At 37.5% G+C, this 22,182-nt stretch overlaps 1 protein-coding gene across 1 annotated transcript in view; it reads right to left on the bottom strand.

The window, feature by feature from the left end:
• The window catches only part of GABRG3 (gamma-aminobutyric acid type A receptor subunit gamma3), a 343,475-nt gene that overhangs the window by 127,997 nt on the left and 193,296 nt on the right, over positions 1-22,182 (bottom strand). Inside the window, exon 5 of the mRNA XM_063305008.1 lies at positions 21,169-21,251. Within this exon, the coding sequence (XP_063161078.1) occupies positions 21,169-21,251 (83 nt within the window). The remainder of the gene's footprint in view (positions 1-21,168; positions 21,252-22,182) is intronic.

Here is a 22,182-nt window from a genome sequence, read left to right as displayed (position 1 = left end):
ATAATAATAATAATAAAAAAAAACACTTTATGGTCCAGGCTGATCCATTTATCTGTTGGGGAAAGATGAGAAAATTCATCAGCCATTCCACTTACTGTAACTCTGTCACACTTCTAAACCCAAGCCCATTACAGATAAATATCTGCCAAAAACCTAGCCTTTAGATTGCTTTTCCACTTGGTTATTTACGGCACGGAATTAATATTCCATTTTATTATTAAAACATATTTCTAATCTGCCTTTTGTTTCATTTGTTATATTTTATCTTCTAAACAAAGTTACATTCTGAACCTTTAAAAGATACAACAATTAACACTGGGAAAATTGTTGTAAGGCACTCTGAGCCCATGAGTCAAAGTGCAATAAATTAAAGAAATGAACATATGAAATGGCCTTAAAGGCACTGAGAAAACAACCTGGAAATACAGTACCTATCCCAGATCAATTAAAAGTGGATAGAATGTTTTAAACAGATCTTTTAGAAGAGAAGGGTTCCCTAAAGCATCGACTGTAATACTGTATCATTTAACTTTATCAATCGATCCGTCTCAGTAGAGAATTAAACAATTAAATAATATGCTGATGCGATGAAAGGATGCTTTAGAAATGTTCCATAGTTCAAATATTAGTTTTCTCTCCTTCCCCTCAAGGTATGCAAATGACTCTTGTGTTTTTGTTCTATCCTAAATTGCATCCAAAATATTTAAGTAAAATTTAGTCAGGCTTTTCAGTCCAGCAGAGTTTGGATTCCTTTGAAGGGAGACCCATAAAGATTTCAGCATTATCCGTTTTTCACAAACTGATGAAAGAAAATTGATAAAGTTTAATCTAATCCCACCTGGTTTTTCTACAATGAGGAACTAGAGCCCATCTGTATCTTTCTTCCATATCATCATAGTACTTAAAGAGTTTCAAGTGAGATCTGCTTTCTAACTGGTTTATAAATAGCAGAATGTAAAACTACTATTTGCTGATTGATGGCTCATTCCATCCAAACTACAATATTATTATTTGTAACCATTAAAAAAAACAACTAAAAATAAATAGCTTTACCTCATCCTGCAGAAATGTAGGTACAGCTTTGTGCTAAATGTTTGTCTGTATTTCACCTATCATTTTTCATTCAACTGGGTGAAAGAGAAATTTGCTCTCAAAACGTGTTTCAAAGAGGAAAAAAAATTGGCTGATATTCTCATGGGTGAAGTGAGCCATTCTTTTACTTTTTAATTTATGAGGTGGTAAAAGAAAACCACGGTTTCCAATTTGACCTAAATAAGTTCTACCAGAATTGACATGCAAAAGCTTTTATTGTAAACCACAAATATTTGGTAGGACCATTTAAGCAAATTAAGTAATACCCACCAACATGGTATCCCAACTATAGCAATTTATTCTTGCATCAGACACACTTCATAAACATGTTGTTGGCATGTGAATCCTAGATTTCAGTGCAGCTGTCTCGTAAGTCTATACAGCTGCAGTAGAGCCCCAGGACTGAGAAAACCATAGTAAGATGCCCCCCGCCGCAACAACACACTGGGTCTACTTAGTTCCTCCCCATTGCTCAGTCTTCCCCCATTCCCCAAAGCTTTTTCTTTCCTTACCCAGAATTTTTCCTCCTTGCTTTTTCCTTTCAGCAAAGGCATCTTTCAACATGTCCCCACTTTCTTTTTAAAAAAGAATAAATGGTTGTACATTCTGGCTTGGGCACAGCCAGAAGAAAACAGCCAGAACACCAAATCAGTCAATTATGCAAACTAGCCTGTTATATCATGTGGGTAGGAAAAAGAGGCAGAAGAATTTAAAACTTCATTTTCCTATTAAAAAGTCTTATATCTGATACAGAGCAGTTGGTAGAATTATTTCATAATAGCTTCTTTAGATTTTGTACAGTAAATGTACTTAACAGAAGTTCTTGTACCCTTGACTGTTTATCTGTCTGCGGTCCAGCTTACCGAGAGAGGCCAGACACTCATGTGATATGCAGAATTTTCTGGCAGCTATTCATAAAGAATATTAAATGCATAAGGTATTTTAGATCCAGGAATGGTGTTAACAAGAGGTCTATCAGCAGAGTTCACTGACATGGGCAAGTATATAAATTTGATACATACATACATACATACATAATAAATGTTCCTTACTAATTTGTCTGCAAAGTCATACCATTTTTTGAAAACCCTCATTGTGCCTGTGGAAACTAAAGGATTCACATGTCAGAGACGTACATCTGCCCTGTCACAGAACTACAAACCCCAGCCTAGCATTACTGCATTTACAACAAAAATTACAAAGTGGGAGAAAGCCTTATAGGCTGTATTATTGTCTTTAAAAGGTTATCCTCTCTTGTGCATTGGAGCCCTTCTTGGGCTTGTGAGATAAATTTGTTTTTTGGCCTTCATAAAGAATATTAAATGCATAAGGTATTGAATAAAAAAGTCCTGAATTTTCAATCTGCCTGTAGCATTGCTTTGTTATTAAGCTGATTAGACAGGATTCTCAACAATTAAAGGAATATAATTATAATGCACTGGTGATTGTATATAAGGTAACAGAGATACCTGATCCACTGTGTGCCCAAGGGGTGGAAAATCTTACCAACAGCAAAGTACAGCAAGCCATCATTGTGCAGGTGCATATTTAAAAGAAGTCTGTTGGTTTAAAGTGGAAACTTCCCACGTATGTGGGAAACAGGGCCACATTACACAAATCTGTCAGAATAAGTCACACCTACCCAGTATGTAGTATGTGTTGGAAGTTCTAGCAAATCCAGCATGCCTCATTTGCATGTGAATTGACATGTAGATTAAGTTGTCCTACAAGGCAGTTCTGAGGAAGCTGTTTGTTGCCACTCCCACTTCCTCTTTCTCTCTTTCCTCTTCTCCACCTAGGGAGAGGCAGCATGGATGCTGCTCTCTTCATTAGGGCCATGTGCTTGGGCCTTGATGCTGGATTCTGCCCCTTTCTTTCACACACCTCTTGGCAGCTGCAGGGCTGAGAGTTTAGGGCAAACTATGTAATTTAGAAAGGAAAGAAGAACAAAGGAACTTCATCTTTTCCACCAAGATGGTTGTAGCAGAAGCAACAAAGAATAAAGTCAATAAGTTTCTTTTTACTTCTTAACCTAATGTGTCTAAGTGTGTGATTCTTTATGCTTGGGAGGGCTGAATGTGTAAGAGCAATAACCTGTGTTTCTCTGGCATGCTCATTGAAGCTACCTAAGATAATTTTCTTTTTTCTGTGCCAGCTTCTAAGCTGTGTTATAAGCTCTGCTCCATTTCAGTGGTTCTAGCAGGCCACTGACTTGGCTTCATCGGGTTATGGGCCCAGGCTTTTTTCAGAGAGAGAAATTTTCCTTTTGGGCTTGTTTTGTTTTTTGCATGAGCATTGTTGTTTTTTAGAGAATACTCAGTCTAGCTACTGAGGGATTATCTTACACAAAAGCAAAAAGCAAAAAAGTTATTACACCACTTCACACATTGTCTTTTGTTCTTTAAAACCTTTTCGATCAACTTCATCCAACATAGCTTTTGGGGGGTTGTCCTTACTTTCAATCCATTCGCTCTGCTCACACACATAACACATACACACACACCCCTATACAATTCAATCCTCATTCATTGTCTCAATATGGCCAATCCACTTCAAGGTACTTGTTTTGTATTGGTCACTCATTTTTGTATTCTATCCACACTCACCCAGCACTTATTCATTCTTGACTTTCTGCATTCTTTTTTAACCACACAGATTAGTTAAGTACACATGCACACTAGCAAGATTCTGCTATTGTAGCCAATCTCAATAAAGCTTTAGCCTACCTGTGGAGTTGATTTCCTCGTCTAGTGGGGCTGGCATCAATCTTGCAAGTCTGATTGTTCTGTACCTCTTCATCCTTCTTATAGTGCAGTGAATTAGGGAGGCGTCTGCCTGATTCCACATGTTATCTCACTGTGGTCTTGAAAAATGCTTCAGCCCCTTTTGCCTAGGCAACAGATCCTGCATATTTCTGTCAAGGTTATGTTCCTTACTGTCTATGCTAGGGGACATCACTCATCTTTGTCTTGCTTCCTGCTGAACCTTTTACTAAGTAGTCTGTTTATTCCAACACTTGCTTTATTTCTATCACATACCACTCTTACCACTTTCATCAACCAACTTTCAATTCTATATTTGTACAATATACCTCATAATTAAAGTCCATTAACTTTATAATATACTTTATCTAAATCAACAAACATATAATATTCATATTCACACATTTCTCTAAGATCTACTAAAGAGCAAATATTTGATCTGAACCCTTCTTGCCTAGCAGAAAAGTATATCACGCTTCTCAAATGTTGCTAACTGACACCTCTCAAATCCTTTCAATCAGAATTCTGTGAATTCTGCTCAGGCATACTTTATAAACTTATCCCGTCATTTGCTCTTTCTACGCTTCCCTTCATAAAGGGGAAGAACAACAGCATTCTTCCAATCATCAAGCATAGATCCAGCCTTTGCATGTATGTTAAATAAGCCACACAATTACTCCATAAGTTAACAGTGTTCATATTTTAAGATTTCTCCAGTTATACTATCTAAACCTGCAGCTTTACTATTTTCCATCATTTTCACCGCATTTATCACTCTCTTTTCATCACATAAAGCATATATTTAAATTCTACTCTGACATAATACAATCATTCCTATAAATTTTTTGAAAATGTCCCTTCCATTATTCCCTCACTTCAGTTCCATTCCAAATGATTTTACCTCTTACATTTTAAATTCTATTCAGCCTGCTGAATAAGGCTCCTCCTTTTCCCCACCCCGTTCAAAAAACATTTCTATTACAATTATTATGCACTTTCTCTGCCTGTTTTAATCTTAACCATTCCTTACTCTCTTTCAATATATTATCTGCAACTATCTTTTTCTTTCCAATCACAATGTACTGTATCTTTCTTTGGTCCTCATTTTTTGCAGTAGTCTCTCTTTTATATGCATGTTCTCAATTCCATCATTCCACCAAGGATCCCTTTTCATACTTGCCAATAATGTAATTCCACAGAATTCTGTGGTACCCTATAAGATCATTCTTTTCACTCTGTTCCAAGTAGCTTTCACATATTATTTCCTTAAGTCTACTTTTCCACTGATTTTGTTGGGAGATTACTCAATCTCCCATGTACTTTTTTCACTCAGGACTTCTACATTTTTTTCCCCTGCAGTTATTCTACTTTTACTCTCATTTCTTTCACTTGTTCCTTTTATATTCCTTTTTTTTTTTGCAAGATCCACTCTTAACTCTATGAAGTAATGTTCTGCCCACAATGGAAACTACTCACTGCCTTTATATTATTCATTAATTCTCCAAACCTTCATTATAATCAAATCATGCTTTTTAAATTCCTTTTCCATGTACTACATGAATAGACTGAGATTTAAATCATGTATTTAAAATAAACAGTTCTTTTTCTAAACTGATGCTCACCAATTACCATTCTCCCTTCTTCTTGGTCTCTAAATGGTCTAATCCCTTTTTATCTGTTTCCATCCATCCATTCATGTCAACTAACAGAATAATTTTCCTCCCTTAGTTTGCATTAATTCAAAATGTTGCCCAATTTTCCCACAAAACTGTGCCTATCTTTTCCATTACCATTATTCATTGGACCGTAATGTCCCTAACACCAACTAATGAATTTCTGTTTTCATACAAATTCACCATAATCTAGATGAATCAAATTCATACTTTCTGAAATACACTTCAGCCTTTTCCTTTATAATTAAACCTACCTCTTCACTTCTCTTGTGCATTTATCAATTCCACTTCATGACACAGGATCATTGTCTGATCTGATTCATTCAGATCAGGATGAATCCATTATAGTGTTATCTGTCCCTTTCTCTTAGTTTCACAGAGACCACCATGTCTATTTTTTCTTTCATTTAATTTATGTTCTGTACTAATTACCCCTAATTACCCCTCTTATAGTCCAAGTTGCACCTTCCATATATGATGGTTGTCACCAGATCAAGCCATAGATACTGCCTTCTGCCATCCATCATGGCTTTGATCAACTGACATTTTCACTTAACTGAAAATGTGTTATATAGATTACCAGTCTTATACATACCTATGTCACATGAAGCATTTGCTGATAATAGGAAGAATATGTCCCATGTCATACATTGACAGAAACACAACCAGATCTCAGATTTGTCCCAGCCTACCCATGCTACTCTGTGAAAGCTATCAATAGAAAAACACTCAAAATTCAGAGAGCTTAAAATATTTATGGAAATTATTTAATAACCTCTGATTAGATTTCCCTTTCTTTCTGATAGAAAATTGGCATTTCAAAGAGGGTATTCCATTGTTGGCACCAATGTGGCACCAGTTGGAGAACCGTATTGGCCAAGACTTTAATGTGTGAGCAAGTTACTCTGAGAATAGTGGTGTTCCTTCTAATAATTGGGCCAAAGCCCTGGATGGAGTGCTTGTTTATCTGTATGCCAGAGATGAACAGCAGGAGATGAAAGGAATAATCCAGATTTTGGCAATATTTCTCCTGTTGCCTCATCTACCCCCCCACCCACCTTCACTTTGTTCTTAAAAATTCTAAATTTGAATGCTTAAACACCAACCAACCAGGTTTTTGTCCTTTCTTTATACAAGATTATGAACAGTTTACTAATGGGAGCAGAAGAAAAGAAAACAGACATTGGTAGTACAATCGAAGAATTTCTGTGGGTTTAAATGTATGAACATTTGCTTTCCAATTGCCTGTTTCTATTGGGATTACGCATTGCAAAGAGAGTTTGTCATCTTACTAAAACTAGCTTTTCTTTTTCCTTTCTACTTCTTTAATATGCCTTAGGTAAGAACTATCTCTGGCGTACTTTTGTTAACAAAACTTAGGTGGCTGCAAAAACCAGCTAAAAAGTTCCTTCTCCCCACTTTCAAAACTAGCACATTGTACTTGGAGTTGGGACACATATCTTTTTGTCAGGGTGTCAACAATATAGTGCCTATGACAAATATGGAGGAATCTAGTTTAAAATGTCAGAATGAAAATGGTGAAAATTAAAAAGCATTTTAAACTCTTTCAGCTTCATTCACAAATGGTTTGACAGCGTGATACAGGAGCCCATCAGGCACAAGGAAGAAGGCATAGAAGTGTGAAGGAGACTATAACTTTACACCCTTGTTCACTCCCTTTTCAACTTCAAGCATCAATGTAACTTTTAATCCCAGGCTAAGTACTTGTGCAGAACCACAGCCTGGAGCAAAAAAAAAAAGAGGAAAATACTATGGCGTCTGATGGCAATGAGCAAAATCCTTGATCTGGAACACACAGTGCCAACAGCTGACATGTAGGAAAGAAAACTATTACATATGCAAGCTGTCAAACTAGAAAGAAGGAGAGTTTATAAAACATATCAGTGGTGTAGCAAAGGGTTCTCCTGGATGAATAGAAACACTAAAAATATTTTTTATAATTGTCCAACTAATTAAATAGTGATATTATAAAACTACAACTGTCATATTTAAGATGCTGAATACATCCAAAATGTCAGTATATTGAACAGAATGTAGAGCTTGTGGCTGTTAATTTTACACTGATGGACTTTTTTCTTTCTGAAAACTGTTATCTGATAGTCAACTGTTCTGAATTCTGACGGACATTGCAGTAAAGGTTTGTGGTGATTCCCACAGCAGCTGCAATCGTTCCTTTGATGCCAAGCCCAATTTTTGATGTGCCCTGGCACAGCATTATTATTATTATTTATTGGATATAATTGTCACCAACTCCTGAAGGCTTACAGCACTGGCCTGAAAAGGTAGGGACCTCTGTTGTTAGCAGCCATGGGTAGATTCAGGTAAGTGGTATAAATTTCAAGGACAGAACAAAAGATGCTTAGTGGAGAGGTCCCAAAGGCTTTCCAAAAAGTCACATAAAAAGCAAGAATTGAACAGAAAGAGAACCTCATTTGGGCTGCCACACCTATTTATGGTGATTGTTAGAGGTTCCACTGGTTTGGATCAGCAATATCAGCAGTTCATTAACTGCTTACTCTGGATTGGTTTCCTTTAACCCACTTTTTCCATTCACGTTGGCTTGAACTAGGCACTTTGCTCACTTGCAAAGGAACCAAGCAGCTGCAGCAGTTCAAAGGCTCAGTGAACCCATATTAAGCAGTTTCCAAGGTCTCCTGGGTATACACCTGCCTGCCCAGAAAATTCTTCAACTGGAACACTACCCAGTGCAACTGCCTTTGTGGGGCTCTAGAGGGCCACTTTGTTCACAACTGAAATATCTTACCGAATGAGCTACTCAGGTTTATCCTCCTGTAACCAAGTCTGTTTGGTTCATCCCATTCATCTTCAGACTGCTGAGATTGCTACAAAAGTATTGAAGAGTTTATTATGAAGAAATTTATCGTCCAATAGGTCTCACGTTCCCTTTGCCGAATAGGGCTTACTGTAAGTATCCATATAATAAGAGAAAGTAGAGCCACATATCAGGACGACCAATAAATCGTAGCCTGGTTAGGGCCCAGCTTCTTACAATCAGCCTGGTTTCTGAATACATTTGCCATTGCAAAGTTTGTTGAGAAACTCTTTGGGTCTCTATTTTTTTTCACAACGGAAATCTATGGCAAACTGTGGGCCTTAACAAACCTTGGCAAAATGCTTTACACCACTGCCTATGCAAATAATTTAACTCTGTAGTATGCAGCCATAGGCATCCTCCACGTTTGCTCTTTTCTTCATCTCTCCTGATTATTCCCCAAAGTATTTTTTTATGTTTGCCTGTCCTTTCAGGGGGAATATCTTCTTCTGAAAACTTCACATTGATTCTACTCCAAATACAATATTACTAAATATTAAATTTTTCAGTGATGTATGCTAATAAAATGATCAACATGCATGAGACTCCATTTGCTCAGTGTATCTAATGCAAAAACCAACCCTTTGTGGAGAGAAAACTGTCAGATCCATTTAGGCCCAAATTGTGTATATTATGCTGTTAAAAAACCTTGAAGTTCCTTCTGAATGTACCTAAGCTACTTGCAACTCACCCAGCTCATCCAAAAAATAGGATTACACATGGCATGGCTTTATAAACTCTTCTTCTGTATAAATCAGCAATGACTTCTGTTGCTACAGACCAATGATGAACAACCCCTTTGTGAGTCAGCCTTAACATTTATTATTGCAATTTTTTTTTTGGTGGTGGTGGCGGCAGTTGAAGTTTGCATAAGCAAAACAATGATTCAAAGTGAGACCATGCAACACACATGGGTATAGCATCTTCCCCCCCCCCCTGAACTTCTGGAAAGGGTGAGTTTTCTTTGCCTTTTAACACTTTTAAACTATTTAAAGCCTTCTGTTGCATGTTTTGTGTGCATCCTACATTAAAACAGCAAGAGGGGCCTCAGACTGCCCAGCTCTGCTGTTGGCCACTCAAACATCTTTTTGCAACATCTGGGAGTCCCATCAAACCATGCCATTAAAGTTTGGTGTGGGGTATTTTCTAACATTTTTATTCAGGAAATTCATCCAAGCTGGAGTAAAAAAACAAAGGTAATCCCTCCCCTCCACCTCACTCATGGATAATTGCAGTCTTATCACCACCTGTGAAGCAACTTGGTCACCTTTGTGTCTCTCCAAAGCAGTAAGTGTGGACTACAGTCACCCGAAGATTGCTGTCTATTAAAGTGAATATGAATATGCATCTCTTTACCAGCCTATAGAAACACTCTTTTTACTGTATGAAATCGGTGAACTGATGGCCCAATGCTCTTGCAGTTTTTGCAACATGAAATTCAAAGGAAAAGCAAGCCCATCATTTAAAGTTTTAGTATCTGTTGGTTAGAAATGTGGTTTTATTCTCCGCAAGAGTATTTTTATTGTCTGCACATTTATTATCCACAAGGATAACAATGTGAAATTAAAATATGTTTAAAAGTATGAGATGTAATTCTCTTAAAAAAGCAATGTAAACTAAGATTTTTAAAAATGCTTAGACTCACTATAGATTGCCCTTTATCTAATTGCATATTTGTTTTACACTTTTCTAACTATGTGTTAAATATCCCAATCTGCAACGTGCAAAATTGTCATAGCTCTTTCAAAAACCACAAATAGTGACTATAATTATATTATTCAAAAATTAACTTTAGCCATCTGTTCCAAGACCTCTAAATTCAAATATCGACAACATTTTTTGTTGGTCTCTTTTGTCAGTTGGGTATCCTGTGGCATAGGAAATGAGCCACATTGACATCAAAATGACAACTTGTGCATCATGACATCTTAACACAAAATACACAATTATGTCATGTCTGATGTCAGTTTATAAGTCACAGGATTTGCTTGATGGCATCACATGTTGTCATTTTCCCAGTTGCTTCTTCCCCTACAGATGCCTATGGTGGTCTCTACTCAAGCAATCTAAGCCTTCATGTGAATAGAATCACATGCAAGAAAGTGTGGATGAATGGTATCACTACCCTTTCAGCTACTATTTATGTTACTTTACATCATATTTAAATAACATTTCAAGAACACAAATTATTGTGCATACTCTTCCCTCCATTTTTTTTCCCTATAAAAATCCTGTGATGTAGTTCAGATGGACCTGATTTCATGACTGAGGCTGGACTTGAACCTGCGTCTTTCCAGTCCAATCCATAACCATTCTACCACATAGGATCTTCTAAAGGTTGAAGCAAAATCTGCTAGGGACTAAGTGTGCTTTTCCTATGTAGGCTTTGCTATGAAGACTTAACCCCCTCATCTGCCAGATTCTAAAGCACAGGAGAACCTAAACAAGTTGAGCAAGTCACAGTAGCACTTACTGTCCCATTCTGAGAACGTAGCCTGCCTTCTCACCTTATCCTTTATTGTAAAATTTGTCCCATTAAGAAGTCTAGAAACTCAAAGTGTGTAGCAGGGTGGCACCAAAGGGGTTCTGGCAGTAATACTGCAGCAAACAAGGGGGAAAGCCTCCAAATCAGAGTCACAAGTGAGGAAATTCCCATGAGACGTGGGAGCTGCAAACCTTGAAGTAACTGCCTGACAGGCAAGGTTTGCTGAGATAGAGCAAAGATGGGGGTGTGGAGACACAAAGAGCCCAACCAGCATTTGTAAAACACCTGAAGTAAGCCAACTGCATACATCAGTCCAGGCAGAGTTTTACCAAGCTGTTCCAGGAAGAGAGGACTGAGTGCTAGAGGGCAGAAAGAGGAAAAGCTCTGATGCTGCAAATCTTTAGAGAGTGAATAAAAAAGGCTTTCAAATGTAAATGAACCATGTTTGGCCTCAAGAGCTGAAAACATGGGGAAAAAAAAAATATAGAAATAGGAAAGAGAGATAGGAAGATATTGAACCAGGACAGAGCTATGGAGATAAAGTAGTTTTAGGAAATGTAAATCAATACAATAAGATAACTTGGGTTTGAGATAGGAAGTGAGGAAATAAGTATACAAAAATTTAGCATTGACATTAAACATAAAAAATGGGATAATTGCAAACGCTTCATTCTTTCATAATAAAACCACTAGTGGGGCAAAACCAAACCTAAATCTTGTGTTTGTGGTCTGTGTGAGATCAAGAAAACCCCAGGCCTACCTTTTTGCATGCTAATTGTGTAGCAGTGCAGTGCTGAATCTTCATTTTTATTCAGAAATATATACAATTTCTAGACAGAGCAACTTTCAGTACTGTGGCACAGGCACTGCGTTCTCTGACAGTAATTTTTCCCAGGCAAATACCACAATGAATCTATACCTTCAAAGATCAGAATCATGCAAGCCATGGTATTCCCTGTATCATTCTATGGAAGTGAAAGTTGGACTTTAAAGAAGCAGAATAGGAAGAGTATTGATGCCTTTGAACTTTGGTATTGGAGCAGACTCCTGATAAACTATTCGAGTTCTCAAATAAATTATTCCAGAGTTCTCACCTGAGGCACAAATGACCAGACTCAAATTATCCTACTTCAGACACATTATGCAAAGACCCAGCTCTCTGGAGAAGGCTCTAATGCTGGGAAAGTTGGAAGGAAAGAGAAGAAGAGGACGACCAGCAGCCAGGCAGATGGACTCAGTTACAGTGGCGATGGGTGTACCTTTGGGACACTTGAAAGAACAGGTTAGGGATAGATCATCATGGAGAAAATCTATGTGCTCGTTAGGAGTTGAAAATGAATTGATGGCACATAATCAAAAAAATGGCACAGGTTTAGATCCACTTGCACAGAGCCTAACAGAAGTAAAAATGAAAAGTCTTCATAAGAAATGGAAGTCCTTAAAAGGACACATTTATGCTTTGAAAGGAAAGTCATCTTTATGGCTGTTAATTAATTAATTAATCAATCAAATTTATCGCCGCCCATCTCCCAAAAGGGACTCTGGGTGGTTTACAATAAAACATAAATAAAAATATAAAATTGTAAAACACTATAATACATAATAAAATAAATATAATAAAACCCCCGATGACTGAAATCTTTATGATTTGCAGGCAGAGCAGGGTCCTTCTAAGTTTATAGCTTTTCTTTCATACCAAGATGGATGGAAATTCATGAAATCAATAGCATTTATCCTAGAGACTGCATTAACAACTGGAGTGGTAAGATATTGTGCTTTATGATACCTAAATGTTTTGACATTGATCAGTCTCAAATCACTTTTGACTAGGCCCAAAGGTTATTAGGAATTAATTTGTACATATTTCTTCTGCATTCTTTATTCTGTTTCTAAGATCCATATTTTCAAATGGTCATGAAAATTAACTTTAGCCAGATTGTCAGGTGAGTAAGAATTCTAAGTCAATCAGATTTTGAGAGACTGCTGAAAATCTTGTTTAGATACTACACAATATTTAGTTCTTGTGAGGGGATTCTTTTGCAAAATGGTACAGACCAACAAACAGACTGTTTTTATCTTCCCTGTGTTTCCAGAGACTTTTATTAAAAAAACAACTTATTTTCTTAACTTCTACCTTAACATTTATTACTAAGCCTATGCTATTTTATACTATACTTATACTAACATTTACATCTATGCTTATGTATATATCTTATTCCTAATTCTGTTCTTCTTTGTGGCTTGAACTTACACCAAAGTCTTTAGCCACCATTTAAGCAACTTTAAGTTGGCTCCTGTTGCTGTCAGCTGCTGAAGCGTTGGCTTGGCATTTTCTCAGTCTGTGCTGGGAAAAGGAAAGTGAGTGACCAGCTGCTGGCTGACTCTAGCTTCTTAGCATTTCTGCTGGAGTGGTGAAGCTGCTGGGCTCAACTTCTCCATTCAGCTTGTTTGATGAAGTCCAAGTCTGCTCCTCTTTTACCATGTTCTCTTCCACTCCCAGTTGCAAATTCTTCCTTTCTGCTCTCCCATATAACACCACCCCACACTCTAGCACTCTCAGCATTTTCCTTTTATAATTGGAAACCAGGCATGGTGTGTGATGCAATGTCCTTCAGGCTGCCTTAAAGGTGCAGGTTTGGAAACAAAGGGAAGGAAGAGGTTGTACTGGCCACTGCAAGACTTTCCTTCCACAGTTGTAAATCTTCATATTTCCCATGTATGGGGGTGAGTGACAGGTGGGATTACCTGTCTCTTTATTCACCCTGAGATAAAGATATTCTAGCACATTGCCAAAAGCACTGGGAGGAATAGATTATTTTATGTGGCCAGACAGTTTCTCAGAAGTAAGTTTCATGAGTTTACTAAAACTTACTCTTAGTAAATGAATAGAGGTATTTTCTTAACTTCTACCTTAACATTTATTACTAAGCCTATGCTATTTTATACTATACTTATACTAACATTTATGTCTATGCTTATGTATATATCTTATTCCTAATTCTGTTCCTGTCTCACAGGATATTTTGTTGTGTGGTCTATAAAGCTTGTTTTATTCTAAAATAAGATAAAAATACAGCTGAGGCCTCTGGATGTTTTATTCATCATTCAGTTTCTGCATTTGCATTAATGTGTATATCCTTAGAAAATGAAAATGTAGACCACTCTGCTATTAGGATAGGACCTAACAAGGAAGATCAGTGTCTCAAATAGCTCCCAAGGAACATAGTTGTCTGCTGAACAAAATTATTCAATTAAGAAATGATAGCATGAATAAGCATGTACCCTAGTTAAACCTACAGCTGTATAATGTAATTGTAGCAAATATATTACAGTATGATTTGCACGGTATTCTATTTTCTTTTGAAATGGAAATAAGTTTTGCTGCTGGGCAGTAGACAATAAATTAAAAATAGTGAAAATAAGCTCCAGTGCTGTAGGGTCTGTATGTCCCCTAGAAAGCGCACTAAGGCTTATCCTGCTGAGCTTGTGAAATCTGATTTGGCCATTGGACAGGTTCCCCTTGCTGCAATTTATGTGAAATCCCAGGAGAAACAGCTGCTATGTTTTGTTTCTGTATCAAAAACAAAACATTTGATTTGTACAAATCCTCAAATTTAACCTGAGCTTCCAAAGCAGATGACAACAAGGTAATAATTGTATGATGGGGCAGAGAAGGAAGGGAAGGGAAAATGACAACTCTAGTGAAAGTTGTGTTTCATGCAAGTAAGATCTTTACAGATCTCTTTATCTTTTCAGATCTCTTTACAACAGATCTGCTGTGGTAATCTATATGAGCCAGTGAACTTTTCTGAGTCCTAAACAATAGTCATCACAAGTAATATATCACATGAATTTGCAGTTGCCACTAAATAATAATAATAATAATAATAATAATAATAATAATAATAATAGGAGGTGGTGGTGATGGTCAGGGGGAATGATGTTCCATAGGGTGGGAGCTGTGGCAGAAAAGTCTCCTGCCAGATTATACCATTTTTTTATAGACAGAACCTGTAACTTGCCTCTCCTGCCAATCCTGATGTGATGGGTAGAGGTAACCAGGAAGAGGTGGTCCCTCAAATAACCCAGTCCCATGCCCTATAGGGTTTTATAGGTCATAACTAGAACCTTGAATTGAACCCGGAAGCAAACTAGCAACCAATGCAGCTTGCGGAACAGAGGTGTAACATGTTCTGATCAAGGAGCGCACATAACTGCCTGTACCACCACACTCTGTACTAGCTGCAGCTTCTCGATGCTCCTCAAGGGCAGCCCCATGTACAGCACATCACAGTAATGCATTTGAGAGGTGACCAGGGCATGAGTGACTGCAAGCAGAGTCTCCCAGTCCAGGAAAAGGACCAACTGGCACACAATACAGAGTTGTACAAAGGCCCTCCTAGCCAGCCATGAGTCCAGGAGAACCCCCAGATTGAGCACAAGGTCTGTTTGGGGCAGTGCCACCCCATCCAGAACCAAAGGTTGTAAGTCAGAAAATTATCCACCCCTAAAGTAAACAAGGTAAGGAAAGCATGCAGGGCATGGGTTTGGGAATTCTTGAACCATATTTTCAAGATGGAAACATGAGGGGACTTAGAATGGAGCAGTCAGCAGAATTCTGAGCCACTGTCCAACTAGGGATGTATTAGATTTTGGGAGGGGGGGTTCTCTGCAGCTTCCAATCATTTTTTAAACTTTCTTTTGCTGGCTTAACTTTGTTATGTGTACTGAGAGAATTCATGTTTGCATTAATTTATAAGAATAAACACCATTTAGCTTTATAGTGGAAACAGCTTATTTTCAGGATCCTGGTGCTTTTTAATTAATTTCCCACCTCCATCATCACCCATTTTCAAAGGAAGTATAATGAACTGATAGGCTGTGACAGGATGAATCATGCTAGACATTTGATTTGGCAGATGTTCTTACTGGTTGATATCCTTACAACTAGCAAATGCCAAGTTTTTATATTCAGCAATGACATAATTTTAGTAATTGTTTAGCCACAGAAAAGACATCTGTCAATAATTACATATGGTGTCATCATTGTGCTTACTGATTATTTATGAAAAAGACTTTACTTCAACAAAAGTGTTCCAGAGTGTTTGGTTTTAGACTTATGGGCAAGGCCCTATTAAAATGGTTTTAAAGATAGGCTTGAGAGACCACTTCACAAAATGCCTTATGCTGCTTATTCTCTTTTTCTGCAGATTCACCTAAATGAGTGATCTAGGAACTTATTCATTTCAGCAGATGAGGCTACAGGGACATTTTGTCCTTTCTTGATCATGTAGTTTGCTGCAATTGAGTTCCCAATTCATACCTTACAGTGCTCAAGAGAAAAGGTTCAGCTGGATGAAGAAAAAAGAGTGGTGCAGATTGAGTAGTTTTTGAATTTGTTTTGGTCCCTACATTAAAGGAGAGAAAGAGAAAGAAACTCTTATTTCTGCTTTTCTCCTAATGAGTTAGATAATTCCAAGGGATTTATATTCTAGAAGATTCTTCTGTGACATATAAGAAGTAGCAAGAGGAAAGGGAGTATAATTTAGTCGGAGAAACTTCTCTCAGTGCTATACGAAGAGAGACTATGTGCAAAAACAACTAATTATCCAACTCGTGTCCTACAATAGCAGAAGGACCCTAAAAGAAAGCATAATTAATTAGCCATTCTCTTTTCCAACCATTACCATGCAAGAGGTGATGTAAAGGTTATAACTAGACAACAGAGCAATGTAATGAAAGAATAAATGAACAAGAAAAGATTTTTGGACTTTATCTATTATCAGACCAAGGAATCCCTGATGAAATTGAAAACCACAGCACTAAAAAGAGATAAAAGGATATCTGTTCCAGGTATAATGAATCTGTTAAATCAACTGATGGTTAATAAAACAAGTCAAAACTGTAGTAATGATACACTATTTTAAAGGATTAGAAAGCATGAATAAGAAAATATAGCCAGGGTTTTGTTTTATTTAAATTAAACTCTTCTGAATCATGGCACGTATTAATCATTCATAGAATTTAGAAAGGAAGTGTTTCAGGAACTTATTCTGACAACTCAGTCTTATATATTTTTCATGAAATAAATCCTATTACATTAAATGAAATTTGGTCACAGGTAAATGTGCCTGCATATCGAGCACTCCACTGGAATAGTCTGGTTATCCTACCACGTATGCAGCTATTATAAAATGTGTTTTACTGGGGATTATGAAGACACCAAGTCTGTATTTCCCCATTCTGCAAAGTTGTGATGCAAACAGCCACACACCAGAAGTACAGTTACAATTACAGCAAATCTCAATATTCCAAAACATGGGAAAGGTCTTCCTGAATGCTTTTCAGCAAATTGCTGCTAAGTATGCTTTATTTTTTTCTTGTTGTTTTAGAAATTACTAAAGGTACTCAAAAACCATCCAGTCCAGTTTGGAGGTCCAGTTCAGAGCTCTGGAATTTATTCACTTTAGAGTTACTTTAGAGTAGTCCAATCTGAGTAGGGTCCAAAGTAAGTTGTGGAAAAAAAAGGATCTCTCTTCTTTCCTAGTCTAGCACTTGTAACAGATATTGCTATAATTTAGCTGTGTCACAGAAATCAGTCCAGGAATTTTTGAATACAAGAGATCAACTCACTGGTGTTTCCCATAAAAGAAGTCAGTCCCTAAATGAGGTAGTAATCCTATGAAGGACTTTGCATTTGATTCTACTCCAAAGTGCATGAGGTTAACATGGCTCCAGTCTGCAACTCTTTAAAAGAGTTGCATATTTTGGGAAATGCATGGAATCATTCTTATTTTATTATTTATTATCTCAATTTTTATGGGCACCCATCTCAGGTTCATGACTGGGGGGGCGGGGGCTAGCAATAATTAAAACAACATTTAAAAAACAACATCAACAAAAGAAAGAGCATCACACATATAATCCACAGCTGAGGTAAAAACAAACTTACCAATAACACATTAACACAACCATTGCACAGACTCAACCACACTTCCAGATCCCCAGGCCCAATGACAGAACCTTGGCTTTAAGATCTTGTGAAGGCCAACAGGGTTGGGGCCAGTCTAATCCCTGGATAACAATATTCCAAAGGGCAGGTGCCATGACAGAACAGACACTCTCCCTTTGGCTGCCATCTGTAGCTACTGTGGGATTCTGGGAGAAGATTCAGCTGCTTTACAGTATTGTAGACAGGTCCTATGTTTGCAGCTTTGTTTGCCCCCAAATGCTGTTTTAGAATTGAAGCAGAGCTTTGCAGTCATACTAGATAGCTAGATACTAGATAGCTCAGAATGAGAGTCTGTGCAACAGTGAGGAAAGTAAGAAACAAAGGAAATCCCTCCCACTCCTTAAGATGCTGTGGTCTGAACACAAGGGTCATTCTAATGTGAAGGGAAGTCATTTCAGTTACTGAATACAATACTTGTCCTCACTGTTGGCATTTTTTCCTCATTTGGGTACAAGTACTTCATCACAATGGACCAAACAAGAACAAATCAGGATGGGATTTTCGTGAAGGCCCTGAAGTGGCACAGTCTATCTACTCTGCCCCAGATAAGGAAGATCTGTTCTGAATTACACCACTTTGCCTCTGAACCTGATCTTCAGCCAAATCCAATGCACACCCTTAGAAAACAGAAGCACTGAAGGGAGAGGCATCTCTAAAATGTTCTTTAAAAATAAGAGAAAGTTCTCTTTTATATGAGGAAAGGTTGCATCAGACATTAAACATTTATAAACTCTCCCCCTCTTTCAAATGATGGTAAATTATTTATTGGAGATTGAAACCCCATGCTAACTTTCTCTACAGTTTTGAAGATCTTACTCGAAAATGGTCTTTGGAAGGCTTACCACATGTGCTTTGTATTGTTATACTTTACAGGAGGAAGGTTTCTTTCACAATTGTTCAATGTGTCTTTACTAAGAACATGCTGTCTTCCTCTTTCTTTGTCTTTCCCCCTCCCACCCATCCCTACCTTGTTGGAGTGATAAGGGCATTCAATAGCTGAGGTCAGCATAGTTTCCCCCTTCTTTGAAGCAAAGCTGTGGTAGAATGCTGGTTATTAAAATTTAAAATGTAAACTGAATGATCATCTCTCTAGTACAACTCAAGTCGCTAAACAGATTCTCACTTACAAATAATTCTTGGCATGTCTTTCAATAATTTCATAGCTGCACAGGGTATTTTCATTCTTTCAAATAACCACCAGACAATCCATCAGTAAATTACAAAAGCAATTACATTCACAGAAACAATTTCACACCACTGTCCAGTCTGTTTCTTCTTCCCCCAGGACATTTTGACCGTTAAACTTGGAGAAAAGCTGAAAAGCAGCTCTTCTGCTGATGCCTGTTCAACACATTTTCATCCCATATTCATAGCGCTTCAGAGGAAATCTAAAACTGTAGAACTAAATGCTTGTTGAGATTACAACACTTTCTGTGCACATTCATATGCCAGCTTTTTATTAAAATGGAGAAGAATCCTATGAAAGCTCTTCTATGCAAGATCCATTGAAATTAATGGGAGCCTGATAGAGTAGTTGCAGAACTTCCCAGTGAACTGCACCCATTCTTTTTGACTGGGAATTACAATAGCCTTCTAAAAGCACAGTGTGAATTCAGGAAAACACCCCAGAGAACAAATGCATTAGCAAACCCAAAAGATTCTAGTAGAAATTCAGCCATGTAAGTTCTATAACCCAATGTGCATCCACAGACATCCATCATGTTCACATGTACCAAAGCAAAATGACAAAGAGTATTTTCTGCAGGATCCATGTGACTTGTTTGCAATCCCAGTAATTCCAAGGAGAAGGTGGAGTCTGACATTTTCAGATTCATTTGTTTGCATTTTGATGGTTTGCTGGAGGTTTTAAGAGACAAGATCAGTTTCTTTAACCTTTTACCCATACTATAACAGTTGGTTCCCATACTGAGAGAAATCTGAAAGACTGTTGTGTAAACCATCAGCTACAAACTTGCCCATTATCAGTGAAGAGTGCTGCCTATTTGACAGTTCATCAGAAAACTATTAGAATGTGAATCATTAATGTACATGGTGGTATATTGGTTCTAAATTGAAAATTGTTTAGTTGCTGTAGTTCTTATAACCCATCCCATCTATTGCAACAGATCTTGCTAAAGAGAACTCTTGAGAATTGTGCTTGGAAAAGAATAACTTTTGGTTTAGGCAACTGGCCAAAGATCAGAGAGAGAGAGAGAGAGAGAGAGAGAGGGGATCATTTTTCTTGTGTGTGTGTGTGTGGTATTTTAGATGGCAAACTTCAGTACCTGATACCTCTGCAAGTACCTATTTTGTAACTAATGCCTGCTATGCCTAAAATGCAAAACAAAAGCAGATATTCAGTCACCCATTCTCTGGTGGATTTCCTTTTCTACTTGCTCTTCTGTGTGTTAAACACTGCATCCTGTTACTGAGCAGTTTACTAATGAAGAGTTCTCTTATATTTGGATACTTCTGTAATCCTCCATAGCAAATTCAAAGAAGTGTGGTTCCTGAAGGAATTGTGGATTAGATTCTTGAAGATTTACTGTGATTAGTCTGCAAATGCCCTCTGTTAAATTACCATTTTCAAAATCTGTAATTTATGAAACAGATATAATAAAGAAATACACTAAAAAAACAAAGCATCATGGTAAATATTCTTAGTCAGATTTTGGTAATGTTTGTGTTTGCATTTTAAGGCAAGGACTACATTTTAATTAAAATTTCTCATCCTTTTGCTGTAGGAAATTTGAACTGGCAACAGGGTTGGCAACAGGGTGGCAGGTTCCTTCAACAATGCTAAGATGTATTGGCACATGGGCATACAACCACATATAAAGATCATCCAATTAGGGCTGGCAAGCATATGAAACAAGAAAAAGAAAACATTCTTTGCCCAATCCTAGCTGATAGATTTGAGCTGGTTTCACACTATTTGTTATGCACCTTTAACACATTTCAAGATGAATGGAGCTTTATTTGTAACACCTGCCACATTCTGGACTATGGATTCATGTTTTTCTTTATGCTTGCTGCATCCTGAGCATCATTTTTCAGTCTACTTATAATTGAGACCACAAATTAATCGTTCTTGCCATTTGTGATAATGCTGCAGGCTGAAAATTTCCTGCTGTAAGTGCAGATGGAGAAAGTCACATGCCTGGCAAATATGAAAATGAGCACCTTAATCTAATGCCACTGTAAGAGCCACCTGTCAAAATGAGAAGCAAATGCCTGTCTTTATGCAAAGTTTTAACAGATAGCAGATATGCACCAAGGCTATTACTTACAGCTGGAGAATATCAGCGGGCATGAATGTTTATCCATAGGGAAATTATGTAGCTGCAACTGGCATTCGGCATTGATGGTAAGCCTAGAGAAAACCAGGTACCTATTACTGTCTTGATATGACAACAAGCTAAAAATGAAAAAAAAAAATCAAGTAACTTGGCCATTTCAAAGGCTTAATTGGGAAATTATGAGAAAGTGCTTCTTTAGGATTTACTTTGATGCAGCCACTAGGCAGAAACCATCATGGAAGGAGGCAATGGCAAGCTCTTCCATATTATTGCCAAAAAAAACTACATAGTCATATGGGAATTGGAGGGGAGGGGAATATGCTGTCATTATACAAATAACATCATGCAGGTGATATGAATTATGATATTTACACAGTTATGTCTTCCCACATGTGATATCATTGTGGCTTGCAAGATGCCTGTGGATGGACAGGTCCATGCAGTCATCTGGCTGACTTTGTCTGGGTTTGAAAACTAATTGGGCTCAGGCCTGTTTACTAGTGTTGTCCAGTACTTTGGATTCAAACACACACACACACATACAAAAATGCTTTGGAGAAAGAGGAACATATATGTAGCACCTACCTGCATGTCTTAAACCTAATGTGACTTTCCCTAGGATTGTGCTACAGCTGTGGACATGAGCTGCTCAATCCCAGAGAAGATGCAGCCTCTTCAAAGAGTTCTAGATAGGGCTGATTAAATGTCACAGCATGGATCAGAGCTCCTTTTTCACTTTGAATGTAGAGCCCTAGATTTTAATATTTCAGTGGGTGACTGCCAGAGGCCTATAGCTAAACTTGGAAATTATCTTTACCTATAGTTCTGGGAAAAATACATTAACAAGGATATGTAGTTGGAGGTGTACTGTAGTTCTGGCTATGAAAATACCTTAAATGCTTGTCCTGTTTGACAGCTTCAAATGCTGGACCTCAGCATGACCCTTTGGATAGGTCACAAAAAACATGTCAGACTTAAAGGAATAAGTTGCCTGAACAGTCCAAT

This window comes from Candoia aspera, chromosome 5 (genome assembly GCF_035149785.1).
Source record: "Candoia aspera isolate rCanAsp1 chromosome 5, rCanAsp1.hap2, whole genome shotgun sequence".
In the NCBI taxonomy this organism is placed as follows: domain Eukaryota; kingdom Metazoa; phylum Chordata; class Lepidosauria; order Squamata; family Boidae; genus Candoia; species Candoia aspera.
The sequence above is the reverse complement of the archived record's forward strand: the minus strand, read 5'-3'. Positions and strand labels throughout refer to the sequence as shown.